This window comes from Triplophysa dalaica, chromosome 14 (genome assembly GCF_015846415.1).
Source record: "Triplophysa dalaica isolate WHDGS20190420 chromosome 14, ASM1584641v1, whole genome shotgun sequence".
Classification (NCBI taxonomy): Eukaryota; Metazoa; Chordata; class Actinopteri; order Cypriniformes; family Nemacheilidae; genus Triplophysa; species Triplophysa dalaica.
This window is the reverse complement of record NC_079555.1, coordinates 8,912,159-8,925,322: the sequence shown is the minus strand read 5'-3', so window position 1 is coordinate 8,925,322 and position 13,164 is coordinate 8,912,159. Positions and strand designations below refer to the sequence as shown.

The following is a 13,164-nucleotide window of genomic DNA, read 5'->3' as shown; positions in this document are numbered from 1 at the left end:
CATACTGGTCTCAGTTACAGATAGATTATTTTTGTTGACATCCAAAATGTGTGGATGATCATGAGGATGATGAGGATGAGGTCCCGTCTGTCAGACCTCCCAGGAATGGATGGGGGGGAAATTCCACCCTCCTGAATTGAAGAGGCCGGGGCTGAGTCAGGTCTGAGTCACAGTACTCATAGTACTGGGGGGTTCATGTTGCTATACTGTCTTCGTAAAAAAGTCTCTTTTATTTCACGTTTCCCTATTTATACCCTCACAGTAAACCCAATGTGAGTCAATATACTTTACTTATCCAGTGATTCAGTCAGGTTGCCTCAAATTGAGACTACACACACAAGTGTAAGCCCACCTCCTTTAATGTGGCCAGCTCAAAACAACACCGACATATTTGTTATTCTATCACGTTAGGGACTTTCCATTGACACTGCTTTTATATAAAACTAATGTAAAATTGTATATCCTATCACTAAACCTAACCCACATACAAAGATTTTCCTCAAATGTGGTTTCAAACTACCTTGCTGTTTATGACATGTGTCAGCAGAATATAAAACTACAATCGTCACTGTTTAAGAAGTAAAAATGACAATAAAATCCTATACACTCTTCACGGTACACAAGCACATCGGTCAACAAGTTGAGACACAAACTCATCACACGCTTTAAAGTTCTTACAAAACAAAGGCCAACGCCAATATTTAACACACAAATCTAATATTCAGTGAACTAGTAACTGACAACAAGTCTATGTATTTCAAGACCGCTCTATCTCAGGGAATATCCCAGCCTCTGCAGGGGGTGAACCCCAGCGTCCAGATTCCTCACAGACGGAAATACAGCACTCTCACGTCCAAATACCAAAAGCTTGTGTCATCCCAACCCTTACAAGCTGAACGAGGGCCAACGCTTTAAAACAATAGCACAGAGCGGACGCTTGAGACAAAACCCTGGCCCAGTCGCTTCTCTCTCCTTCATTCCTTCTCTCCCCTTGCTGCTTTCCATAAAACCTTAATCTTTCAGCTTTCTCCTGAGTCAGCAGACAAGCTCACAGCAGCAGGGTTCCTTTCCTTCCATTCTTTCCCCGCTACGCCTGGTTTCTCACACTCTCTCCTAAGCTTTCCAAACTCGCCATTCTCAAGAAAAAGCCATTTTTAAAAACCTCAGACGGCGCAGTTGCGTCCTTCTGTGTGAAGCGTTATTAAAGTCTCTGTCAAAGGTATTTTTATAACCACCTCTTTTAAAGAGCATTTCACAGCTTCTGGTTCACTGCCTATGATCTGTTTCAGTCATTCACACCTTATTAAATTGATAAGCTGACACAAAAAAGTACACGTCAAATGGGTCTGACTTTTGTTTTCTAAGAATCAACTCCTTGATCTACCCACAGTCATATAAAGAGAAACAACTTTGGCGTTCACACAACAATGAGAACAGCAAACACACACACTCACCAGATAATTCATTTTAAGTCCTGCTGTGTGAGTCGCTGGGACTCCAGACAGCACTTAACTGCCTGAGATTTGACCCCCGATGAAAACGCCGCTCGGACCGTCAGCTCCTGCGTAAAAACCTCTCGGCGTCTCTGTCTGGCTGACCGTCAGGGCAGCTCCTTACACATACTCCAATTCAATGATCTCAGAGGGTAAGAATGACACAATCCCATATAGTTCTCTCTCTTTTACTCTCTCGATCGCTCTCCGTGTGTATCTGTCCCGCTCTCTCTCTCCCTCTCGGGCTGAAGAAGTAGGGAAGAATGCATGGAGTAACCCGACACCCTCCTAGTTCCTTCTGAATCCTGACATTCTCTCTTCCTGCGCCCGATTGGCTGTTAACTCTCTTCTTATGATAATGAGACTTACTCTCCTCCTCCCCCTGCCTGTGAGGAATGTTTACTGAGCCTCTCTGTAGACCTGAGACGGACGTAATTTTTTTACCATCTTCTGTACAGCTCACATAGACACGCAGAGCCTGCCACCACAGCTTCGTCTAGACTCTTTCCCTTGAGGCTGAAAAATATTTTTTCATAATAAGTAATCCCCTACTACATTTCAATAGTAAATGGAGCGCTAACCTCAATTTGACTTTCTCTGTTGTGAATTGTGTAACCTCTTCTTGGCTTTTTCAGCATTTATCTGAGCTGATATTAGGGAAATTAAGGATTAAATTGATAGAGATCTGTCGTTTATTCTGTTAAAATGATTTTCAATTCTTCAATTACAAAAAAGCTAGACACTTATGTAGCACAATCTTGATAACAGTCTTCTTGCAAAAATCAGGTATAAATGTAGTGCTATGTGAGTTATTATATTCAATTTAACATAATCCTGAACCATAAATGTTCAATAAATTTACCATAAATTCAAGTGCATGGGTACTGCTGTTGTTCGGTTACCAACATTCTTCAAAATATCTTCTTTTGTGTTCTGTAGAATAAAGGAAGTCATACAAGTTTGAAATGACAAGAGGGTGAGTAAATGATGACATCATCACCTTTAAAGTTTATTTTAATTAAAATTTTCTGAAATGTTGCTGTTTTTGATTTCCGCCCAACAGCATATATATAAAGCATTCTGAACACGCAGTGTAACTGTTATTTACCATCAACTAATCTCTGCTGCCTGTCTGTGGATTTACAAATTAGAGAAGTCACATTTAAAAGTATGACATCATACCCCGATTCACTCATGAGGGAGTGACCAGGTCAAGGGGTCAAATTGGGATCCACATTTAAATCAATGAGGTGACCAGCCAAAAGCAATGTGTCCTAATGGACTGTCTCCTACGATTTACAGATAATAGTCAGAATATCCTGTCCTTAAAAGAGAGACAAAAGAACAGGGCATACCAAAGTTACTCTGCATTCCTTTCCAAAGACTGGAATGTGAGAGAGGTGACGACTAGAAGCATGCGATCCTCAAACTGGCACGACATCATCTCATGGACTGGTGCTTGGGTCAGGGAAAAGGTCACGGAGGTAGCAGACAGTCAGGCTCGAGCGTTTCCCCCTAGCATTCCAGAGAATTTGACTCATTTTACCCCAAATCTTGTTTTGGAATACGAAATCAAAAGTCGTGGATTCCTAAATTGTTAAAATCACCTGAAGAGTCATGAATTATACAGCACAAGAGCAGACGATTCTTTCTTATTGAAAGTGCTGTAGGAATTTAAAGCCCTTATATTCACGCTGCGTGTCTCTTCAGGCCACAAGGTGCCATGTCTGGTCTCCATGACAATTGAGCGCCACTTCATCTATCTCTACAGGGTGGCTTCTATACAAGATGGATTTTGATAGCTGAAACGACATTCTCTATCTTTAACAAATGTTTTCTGCAATCTTTTTGTTATTTCCATCGGCTAAGCCTGAGTGACATCAGAGCTGTCATTGAAATTAGCAAGTGCGTGTGGATTTTGTCACCATAGAGATTAGGCTATCACATCAGACATCATTTCAATTAGCGTCCCACCCCCTCGCTGCTCAGCCAATAAGCCTCCTTCCATCAGCACCCGCTAATCACAATCCTGTTATATATTGGACAGAGGCGGGTGGCGGGGTGTTCCTGGTGTAGAGGTCTAAAAGCCTGTCACGGAACGGTGGAGAGGTAAAATAAGCAGAACATTGCACCAGAAAGCCGAGATTGAAAGGGTTACGTATAAGATATTCACTGGAATATGTATGCATGTTGTGAATTGACGTCTACTGTACCGCAGCTACTGTTTGAGACCATTCATGGCTCTCTGAGAGGAACAGTGGGTCTATTGTGGCCGAACAGTCTGGTCTTGGTTCTGTCAGGCTGTCACACCTACGCACAATATTGTTCAGCTGGCAATGTATCGGTCCTGGAGTCTCGTCCGCTAGGCCGTGGCATCTATAACCCGCAGCATGCCGCACGTGTCGTGAGATTCAGCATGAGCCAGAAGGCATGGTTCTGGCAAGCCAAATCAGATTGGGCCAGTCCAGAACAGACCGAGCATTCAAGAAAAGCAGATGTGGGTCAGAAAATGTGAATATGGAAATCCCATTATCCTCTGGGGTCTATTTTTTCGTTTTAACTTGCTTCTATGGACCGTTTCAGATCGTAAAACATCTCCATTAGGGTTTTTCGTCGTCTGATCTCTAAATTCCAAAGTAATCTGCTGAAGACTTCTGGTGGAAAGATGAATGAGAAATCTACACTGGTTTAAAATATAGTTAAAAATTTCCAAACAGCGTCTTCATTTGCATTCAGATTCCTGATTCCTTGGTCCGGGTTGACCAAGTGTTCATCCACTTGATGGTTTGTTTTTATGAATGATTTCAGAATTCATACAAAAAAGGCTCAAGATCACTGTCCAAGTTAAAAGAAACACTCCGGGCATTTCCTGTCTCTGAATGAGGGCTTGTGATAAGAGGCTTAATTCTTTCTTGCCACATCATCACGAATTACTAATGCAGCTTCGAGAACAGCAGCAACAGCAGCAGCATCCTGCCCATGATGCACTGCTCCAGTCTCACGTCAGAGAAAAAACAATGCACATCCTTGTATTGCGACATCCTGCCCCCCAGCCAACAGCAATATTCATGCAGCTTTGAAGGACAAAAGAATAAAGAGTTCCTTTCTTTGTTGGGACTGTCAGACCCGCTGCGTAGTCTGTCACTAAGGCCTTTTAACTTCTCGAGTATGAAATCCTCAACTACACACACACACAAACACACACATACAACAAAACGTACAAACAAACGTAAGAATGCAAACGTACAGCTACCATCTTCCATCAGACAAGGTGACCGGCTGAAAAGAAGCTTTCCCAAACTCCCTCTGGAGTGCATGTGGTCTTTCCTTATCCCATAAACAGAGGATAATCGGCCTGTATCTGTACAGCACAGGAAAAAACAAGATCTTCCCCTTACGAAACCACTGACAATTTTAATCACCAGCCCTGTTTCCAGGCTTAACACACAACACGAGTAACAGGGCTGATCAGACCGAAAGCTCAAATGAATTTCCATAGATAAATATATTTGTTTATTTGCAGTTTGCATCATTATTTGTCTTCTTATCAGTAATGCTAATACGTTAAGATGATTAAAAACCACGAAGTGAATCACTCTCGCTCTCTCTTTTAATCTAAAGTTCTGAGAATGAGATTTATGGCGTGTGCAACGCAAGCAAAACAAGCACACGTTCACACACACACGCAGAGGAACATCGGCATCAGCCGACTAACTCACTTTTCTCAGTCTCACTGCAATAAAAAGATTAGCATTAATGTGTCAGGAAGTAAATGGCATTATGTAGAGTTGAGCATAATCAGGCAGCGCTGGGGATATTAGTATTCCTCAGCATCGGTGTGTGTGTGCACTTCTCATAGTGCGATAGTCCCTATAATGCAAAAAGCCTTTCAATCAGCACCCCAACACACACACACGCTAAAGGTGGAGGAGATGAAGGAGAGAAATACATTAAAATTTGCATCGCTGGTTAATTAGTGCTGATCTGATTCATCATTTCCACCTTTTTTTCTGCTCTTTGGCTTCTAGATTCCATTATGAAGTGCACTTATATACAAACACACAGATTTTCGTCTATCACTTTCAATTCACTTCTATTTTTTTCTATTACCAAACACATACAGAACATTTCGACATTTTCATTAAAACCTTATTTATTGTTTTCTTGACTACCATGAGTAACATCGGCTAGTCTAAATAAAGGCCATTAACTTCCATTGTTTGTATTTAATGGTCCTTAAATAGCTTTCCTGGGGCTCGGTGGTTGGAGCAAGGCGCTAGCAACGGCAAAGTCAAGGGTTCAATCCCAGGGATTGCACATACTTGTTGTGGAAAATGTTGATCTTCAAGCTCAAAAAATTGCTCAGACAAGGAAGGTCCAGGTGTCAAAGTTTCAACTTTATTTGTACAAGTCAAACAAAGTGAGATGTTCCAAGTCCCCAAAACATCTGAAAACTTGGTGTTTTCCAGCCTCTACTTATAGTGAAACTTTTCAAAGGTGAACCAATCAGGTAATTACCCGTTATCAACTTTATTTTTTATCATCCTAACTGTCCTTGTCTGCCACCATTATCTTTAGGCAACAAGGTTTCATGTCTAATAGTGGAATCTCAACCTTGACTTAATTTTTAAAAAATAAGTTGTGCCATCTGGCTTTTCAAAAATGAGCTGTGCTATAATTTATTTGGGTCTGGCCTTCACACCATCCCTGGATTTTGTATTACTGAAAATGATTAAAATAGTTCATAAAATCAAGAATCATGCATAAATGTATTGATTATATCATTCAAACAATCTTATCGTTCCAATACTCATCTCTAAGTTAATGTGATTTCTGATCTACTAACACGTCTTTGTTACAAACATTCCTATGAATACTTCTTTATAATCGGGGTAAATAAAAAGCCCCATAGTACACAGAATATGATCAGAATTATACACAAGATATTCAAAACCAAATGTATGATTAAATGCAATGTAAACTGCTTTCCAAAGTGTCTGCCAAATGGTTAAATGTAAATAATGACTACAAAAACAAACATCATCATTTTTATAAAAAAATATCAATATTTTTTACATTTGAGAATGTCCCAAAACAGATTTTTTTCAGATTTACATTCTGCATCGTATGAATATAGGTAATAAAAACCACACATAAGTGATCCAATGAGAATTTCAGCAGCAACATGCTCATCCATCTACTATGGCAACAGTGACCAACCTTTTTGAAAACAATAAAAATAGAGACCAAAAATGCAAAAACCTACAAGACTCCTTAAGACGGACACAAATCCAGCAATACCCGGTATAGTCTCCCCTCCCCCTTTCAGAGGAATGCAGGAATGCTGTGCTAACCCTAGCAGAACGCCACTCTCTCCAACCATCGCTTCCAGGAAGGCGACCGTTTCCCATGGGCTAAGGTTTGTCCAAACAGCCCATTCTGTTTGAGCTCCACCTCATCCATACAACTGAACTGAACGAGAGTTTCCACAACAACGCCTCTAATTATGCTGTTACGTCCAAAGCGATCTGTCTGGAGAATAGTGAAGTAATACTCTTTCCAGACGTTAACTGTGCCATTGCGCTCTCTTACAGATACAGATTCACCATTTGAAAGGTTAATTATAAACTGCTTCCATTTCCAGCTTCAATAAATGTGCTTTACGCAATAAGAAAACACAGTTATCAGAAAGTGGCAGCTGTTTGAAACTATCTGTGGGGAATGAAAAGCCTTTGATATCCACTAAATTGTCAGATAGAGAGGTTTATTTCTTTATTTCTAGTTTATTGCATTCATATCTGTATGTGGAAGGCAGCGCTGTTCTGGTGGAATTCTTAACAAAGCATTTTGTCAATCTCTGTAGTTACGGTTACGATGCGTCGGATGCAAGTTTGTTTTGTTTGGATGTGTACAGTACTGTAGGCCAGGTGCTCTGAATGCATGCATCATTAAACCCAATCAATTTTATAGACAAAATAAAACTAAAATTAATGTTTAAAATAAAACATTTCTTAAACTGTTATTTTACACAGTGGCAAAAAGGTCCACAATAAAAGTGCACTAGGCAGCACAATGACAAATTTAGCTTTGCTTACAGTATTCAATGAAGGTCGAAATAGACATGGAACATTTTTCTGCTATTTTCTTTTTATCGTGCACAGTTGTTCAGACGGTATTCAATTTCTCATAGGACTCGGAGTTAAAAAAACAGTAGCAAATTTTTACTGAAATTTACACATTGTAAAACATAAATCATTGAAACCTTCTCAGGATAATCTATACCGAATAGTGCTGAAAACTCACACTGTGGCCTTAAAAAGAAGCTGGGAATGTGAGAACCAAAGTCCCATGTTCTGGGTCCCAGGTGTGTGGATAAGGTAATAAACGGTGGTCTTGGAGAAATGTTGAGATAAGCCCACCACAGGCAGACCTGACAGGCCATCAGTAACTGCCATCTAATGTAATGTCATTACCAGTCTCTCCATAGTCTGACTCCTGCCTAATTTCATCTGATTAGCCTGCATGCCACTATTTACTGTCAAATATAGATTTGCAAGATATATCGAGGTGCACGGGGGTGACATAATGTTTGGCAAAAGCTATCACTCTTGTGTGCATACATTTTTTATTTCTTGTATTTTCAGAGGAAAAATTGTTTGGCAGGCAGACACCAGGGCAACAAATAATAATAGAAAACTAATAATGAAAATAGCTTGAGATGAAGGGGCAAAGGTCAAAGTTCAGTTATGAGGTCTGATACAGCAGTGTCAGGTTACTTAAAGGTCCAATGTGTCATTTTTTGAGGATCTATTGACAGAATTATAATATAATATACATAACTTCATGTCTTCAGATGTGTATTAAGACCTAACATAATGAAGCGTTATGGTTTTCTTACTTTAGAATGAGCTATTTCTATCTACATACAGCGTGGGTCCCCTTGCATGGATTTCGCCATGTTGTTTCTACAGTGGCCCTAAACGGACAAACTGCTCTACAGAGCGTGTTTCGTAAATATGTTATCTCTTTGGGCAAAGAAGTGAGACGTGACAACATCTAAGTTCTGTGTCAACAACAGTAGTGCTTCGAAAGGGAGGCATGAGTGGTGGAGTGAGCCGTTGGTTGCAATTCGCAACCTCACTGCTAGATGTAGCAAAAATCTCCATATTGCTCCTTTAACTGAGAGTATTGCTTTCCTTGCACTTACACTTTACTACAGCATTCTCTCAAATCTCCAATTTACGGCCCAGAATTTTAAAGATTAAAGTGTAGCTAAAGTGTCCAAGTACTTTGGGGCCACTACATATGATCATTACTACAGCTATTGACTCTCTAGTTATTACATTGTCCATTGAAAAACCCATATCGGGTAATTGCTAGTCATTCAACTGATGCTATTATCCAAAGCCATTTTACATCAGACTTTTTAAAGAGACAGTCCCGCTAAAATATGCAATCAGAGCGCCAAGCAGGATTTGAATCCACAATCTTTTGGTTTTAAAACACTACACCATCACACAACACACATATAGCACAACCAGTTGAGGCTGGAAGGAGTTAAGTTGATATAATATGCCTGGATTGCAATTCAAGGAACGTGAATCAAGGTTCAAAGTAATGACAAATGTCTTTGAAGATTTAGTTTAACAGCAATACAGATTTCATACTTCTAAACCCATCAGTACAATCATGTTCTACATGAACAGCCATCAGTCTCGCTATACAGCAATGCTTATAGAGTTTAGTAGGGTCAGAAGAAATGATTAGCTCCACTGACCCACAGACAAACATCATATTGATCTGAGTGAGAGACTGAACAATGAGCACAAGGCCATGTGGATTTCTCTCCATCCAATTATATAATCTAACATACCTCCTTCAGCCCATATGAGGTGAAGGGGGAGCACTCGCAAAGACGAATGTTTTTGGAACATCTTGATGTCTGGGTCTCAAAGAGTGCGGTATTGTCGGTGGGTCAGGGCAGTGCCAGGGTCGTGCGCCCTGACCCCTTTTCCCAGCCACCCCCTGGGGGCACATATTTTACCCTAGCTCAAGTACAGTGCAGCATGGGGTCATTGACCCCCGAGCACACTGCTGAAATACAACACCCATTTATCAAGGATTCTGGAATGTAACTAGGGGAGGGGGAGTAAAGGGGCAAGTGTGTAAAAAAGTCAAATGCAATGCAAATACCAGGCATTATAACGGCCAAGCAAGCCATTTTGCAAGAGAAAAATATAATTGTTGGATGACAGGGTCCTTCTTGTTCTATGTTGATGACATCATTGGGCAGGGGTGAGAGGTCACACGGAGCTGGTTCCCATCATTATTGACACTTCTCCAACTGATTTTTTTATTGACTTGTTGCATCTAAATGGTTAAACTGGCTCAATTTTAAAGTGTGGGTAAAAACAATAATCTAATTTTTTTAGCTCGAAATTGTAATCATAATTGATAACCACATTTGTACACATTTTTATTTGACATATTATGACACTTTACATCCGATTACCACACCATATTTCAAAGCCCGCTACAATCCGTACACTCTGCCACGAGAACGAACAATCTGATTTTATCCGATTTTTTTGTTCGCCACACTTATCTTGGGAGGCAAAAATATTCCTTGCGTTTACAATGCAGCCCTAAACCAACTAACTTCAGTATTCAATGAATGCACTCGAAGCATCTTTTCATACGAGTCTGCCAAACGTATTGTAAACATCATTTACCCATCATGAATATTACCGATATCATCATTAATCCATAATTAATTTTTTTCTTTCAACCAGGAAATGAAAAAACAAAGCCTAAAATGATTCACAATTAGTTCCATTAATAATTTGTTTTAATCCACTGACAGCCCTAATGCCATAATGTCTGTTTAATAGGTTTAAACAAATTGAAATCTCTCTAAGTGCCCCTTGGGGTACACAAACCCCTGGGTGGAAATCTCTGCTCTAAAGTGTGTGGGGGGTATGTGTGTCAGGATGTAGATATAATGCTCTTTAACGAGCAGATCAGCATCTTTGCAGTTCAGAGATGCTTTGCGTGCCATTAATGTCTTATGGGTACTCAGAGATCATCTCAGGCCCAACACTTCTTGCTCTAATGCCGCCTGGAACACTAGTAATAAAGGCCTGACCGGCAGCTAATAACTCATTACTGACCCACTGAGCTGGTGGTTAAATAAGTGTTGAGAGAAAAACAAACATGTCTTTCTGGTTGGTGCCAAAGCATGCCACACACACACACCCACTCCAGTCTCCAATTTATTACAGCTATGCCTCCTTACGACCTTGAGAGGCGCCGAAGCTTCGGTGTAAAAATAAAAGAGGCCAAATAAACATGTTTCACACTGCCTTCACACCCTGTTTTGACATGAGCTCATGCTGGGATGTGCACTGATCATGTAGACACGATTGGGGGGCGTGTTATTAAGTGAGTGTTACGGCCAATATACTGCATTCACCAGCCAGTAGGGGGCGCCACAGCTGCCCCAACATTAGTCCTTACCGGCGGCTCTGGAGGAAGCAGGTGATGCTCCAGAAGACTTGCAGGTTTTGTGGATGAGCGTTTCAGTCTTCTAGATGCTATCTATCAAAGATTAGCAAGAGAGAGATCATGATGAACTGTACTGATCTGAAAAGCGTGGAAAATATGTCCGGTTGAATGTCCTTTTGGCACACACTTACACACACAGGCAATTCATATTCATGCTTCTCATCACCTGCTGTTTAATATAATTCAGATTTAATCTTGCCAACTCCACACACACACTCCCAGCTGCTGACAGTGTGAAAGCACATTACAGCTTCATGGAGAATAAAGATCTGTTTAAGGAATGAAGAATGCCCTTGCTGATGGGCTTCTAATTTCGGTTTCATTTAGAGAGGGCGTTTCCTCACAGTCGGGGCTTCGATTAGAGAGGTAACGGGGCATAAACAGAGAGAGAAAGAAAGCAAGAGCCAGAAATGGAAAGTTAGGAGATATCAGAGGGCAAGATGAAGAAAGAAGAGGCAGAGAAATTATTTTGGAGTGTTGATTGATCAGAACACATCACCTGTACATAAAGGGACAGTCTATCTAAAAAGGCCATGGAAGTGTAAATAATGATACTTTTCACCTTTTATTAATCCTTTTAACTTTAACTTCAAGGTTCCACAAAAAAACTGAACACACTCCACAAGAAAACTGCAAACAAACTAAACTGATTCACACCAGCCAAGTACATCCAAGCTGTTAGATATTTTCACAATCAGCCGTGCAATCAGAAACCACCGCTCTTTATCTTTCAATCCATACTCCACTCCATGCTGGGACGTGCTATTGTTGCTGTACCTACCTCAGCAGAAGCTCCCTGCAGGCAGTCAAACATTTTACAGAACACCTGAAAGGGGAGGGGAGGTGATGAGACAGCCACAAGGCTTAACAACACATCAAGTCTGATCTGACACGCTGTGTGCTTCAGAGAGCACACCAACAACACACAACAACATAATTTGTCTTAGGCTCAAGACTATGCAGTGTGTGTACTTTATGTCTCTCATATAAAAAAATATTCAAGATCTTGTACTATTATGTAATATACAGGATTAAGAGACCATTTTAAAGACCATTTTCCGTTTTTACTATGTTTTATTTGATTTTGTTGAAATTCAACAGACACTAGACTGGAATGGCATACATAATACATCTAGAAATACTGATTACATGAAAATTTGAAATGGTCTCTTATTTTTTCTGTATAGTTGTGGCTGATGTTACATTACATACACAATATACCACACCCCTAGCAACCTATTGCTTTCAACAAAGGATAATATTAAGGATAGAAATGTATTTTTATTATTTCTGTTTAAAGAAAATCTTTATTACAATCCCTCCACTAGAAGATACAGTTCTACCATGTAAATGTTTTACTCTATGTGTTTTGTAAACTGTTACACATATAAGTAAACTAAAAAGGTGTGTTGAAAAGTCATGTTTAAGGAAATATTATCAAATTAATGTGTATTTATATGCTAGAATAATTCTACAAAACTTGCTCAATGTGACATGCAACGCTTTAAAACTTGTTTTGAATCAAATCATCTACTGCCGGGCAATCATGTAAAACTGCATTCGTATGTAAATATATTCAGCGTGTGTCCATGTGCACGCGCGTGCGAGGCTGCACTCTGAGGCTTCCCCGCCTCCGTGGCTCATTCCTGACCTGTTGGATCCTGTTTACTGGCTCACTGGAAGCAAGCTTCACTCAGTCTAATATCTGCTGCTTGTTTCCATGAGTAAATGCTACACATTCCACATTCAAATGTTTTTTTCCTGCTCTGGTTCTTGTACTTGGAAAATACAGGTCTGCGTGTCATTTTACATTTAGGCAAATGTTTTTAGGCAAAAGCGACTACCAGTAGAATTCAAGGTATATATTTTATCAGTTCATAGTATATATTTTTTCAACTACTGTACTGGATATAGAGCCTGTAGTCATTATCACTTATAGAAATATGTATGCTTCTCAGGGTGCCTGTGCCTTATATGTTTTCGTGCCTCCACTAGCCTCTCTTTTCTGATTGGTGTCACCGTGGAAACAGGGCGATGGTCCAAACCTGCTCCTGCCCACACAGGTAAAACACGCGTCGTGGCTTTGAACCAACCCGTTGTTGACACA

At 40.2% G+C, this 13,164-nt stretch overlaps 1 protein-coding gene across 2 annotated transcripts in view; it reads right to left on the bottom strand.

Moving 5' to 3' along the window:
• The window catches only part of bcar1 (BCAR1 scaffold protein, Cas family member), a 66,483-nt gene that overhangs the window by 30,237 nt on the left and 23,082 nt on the right, over positions 1–13,164 (bottom strand). Inside the window, exon 1 of one of the 2 annotated variants that reach the window (XM_056766111.1) lies at positions 1,455–1,794. The exons of the other annotated variant lie outside the window; for it this stretch is intronic. Coding sequence (XP_056622089.1) covers positions 1,455–1,466 — 12 coding nt within the window. The 5' untranslated portion in view covers positions 1,467–1,794. Of the gene's footprint in view, positions 1–1,454; positions 1,795–13,164 lie in introns of those variants that run through there. 2 annotated transcript variants of the gene reach the window in all.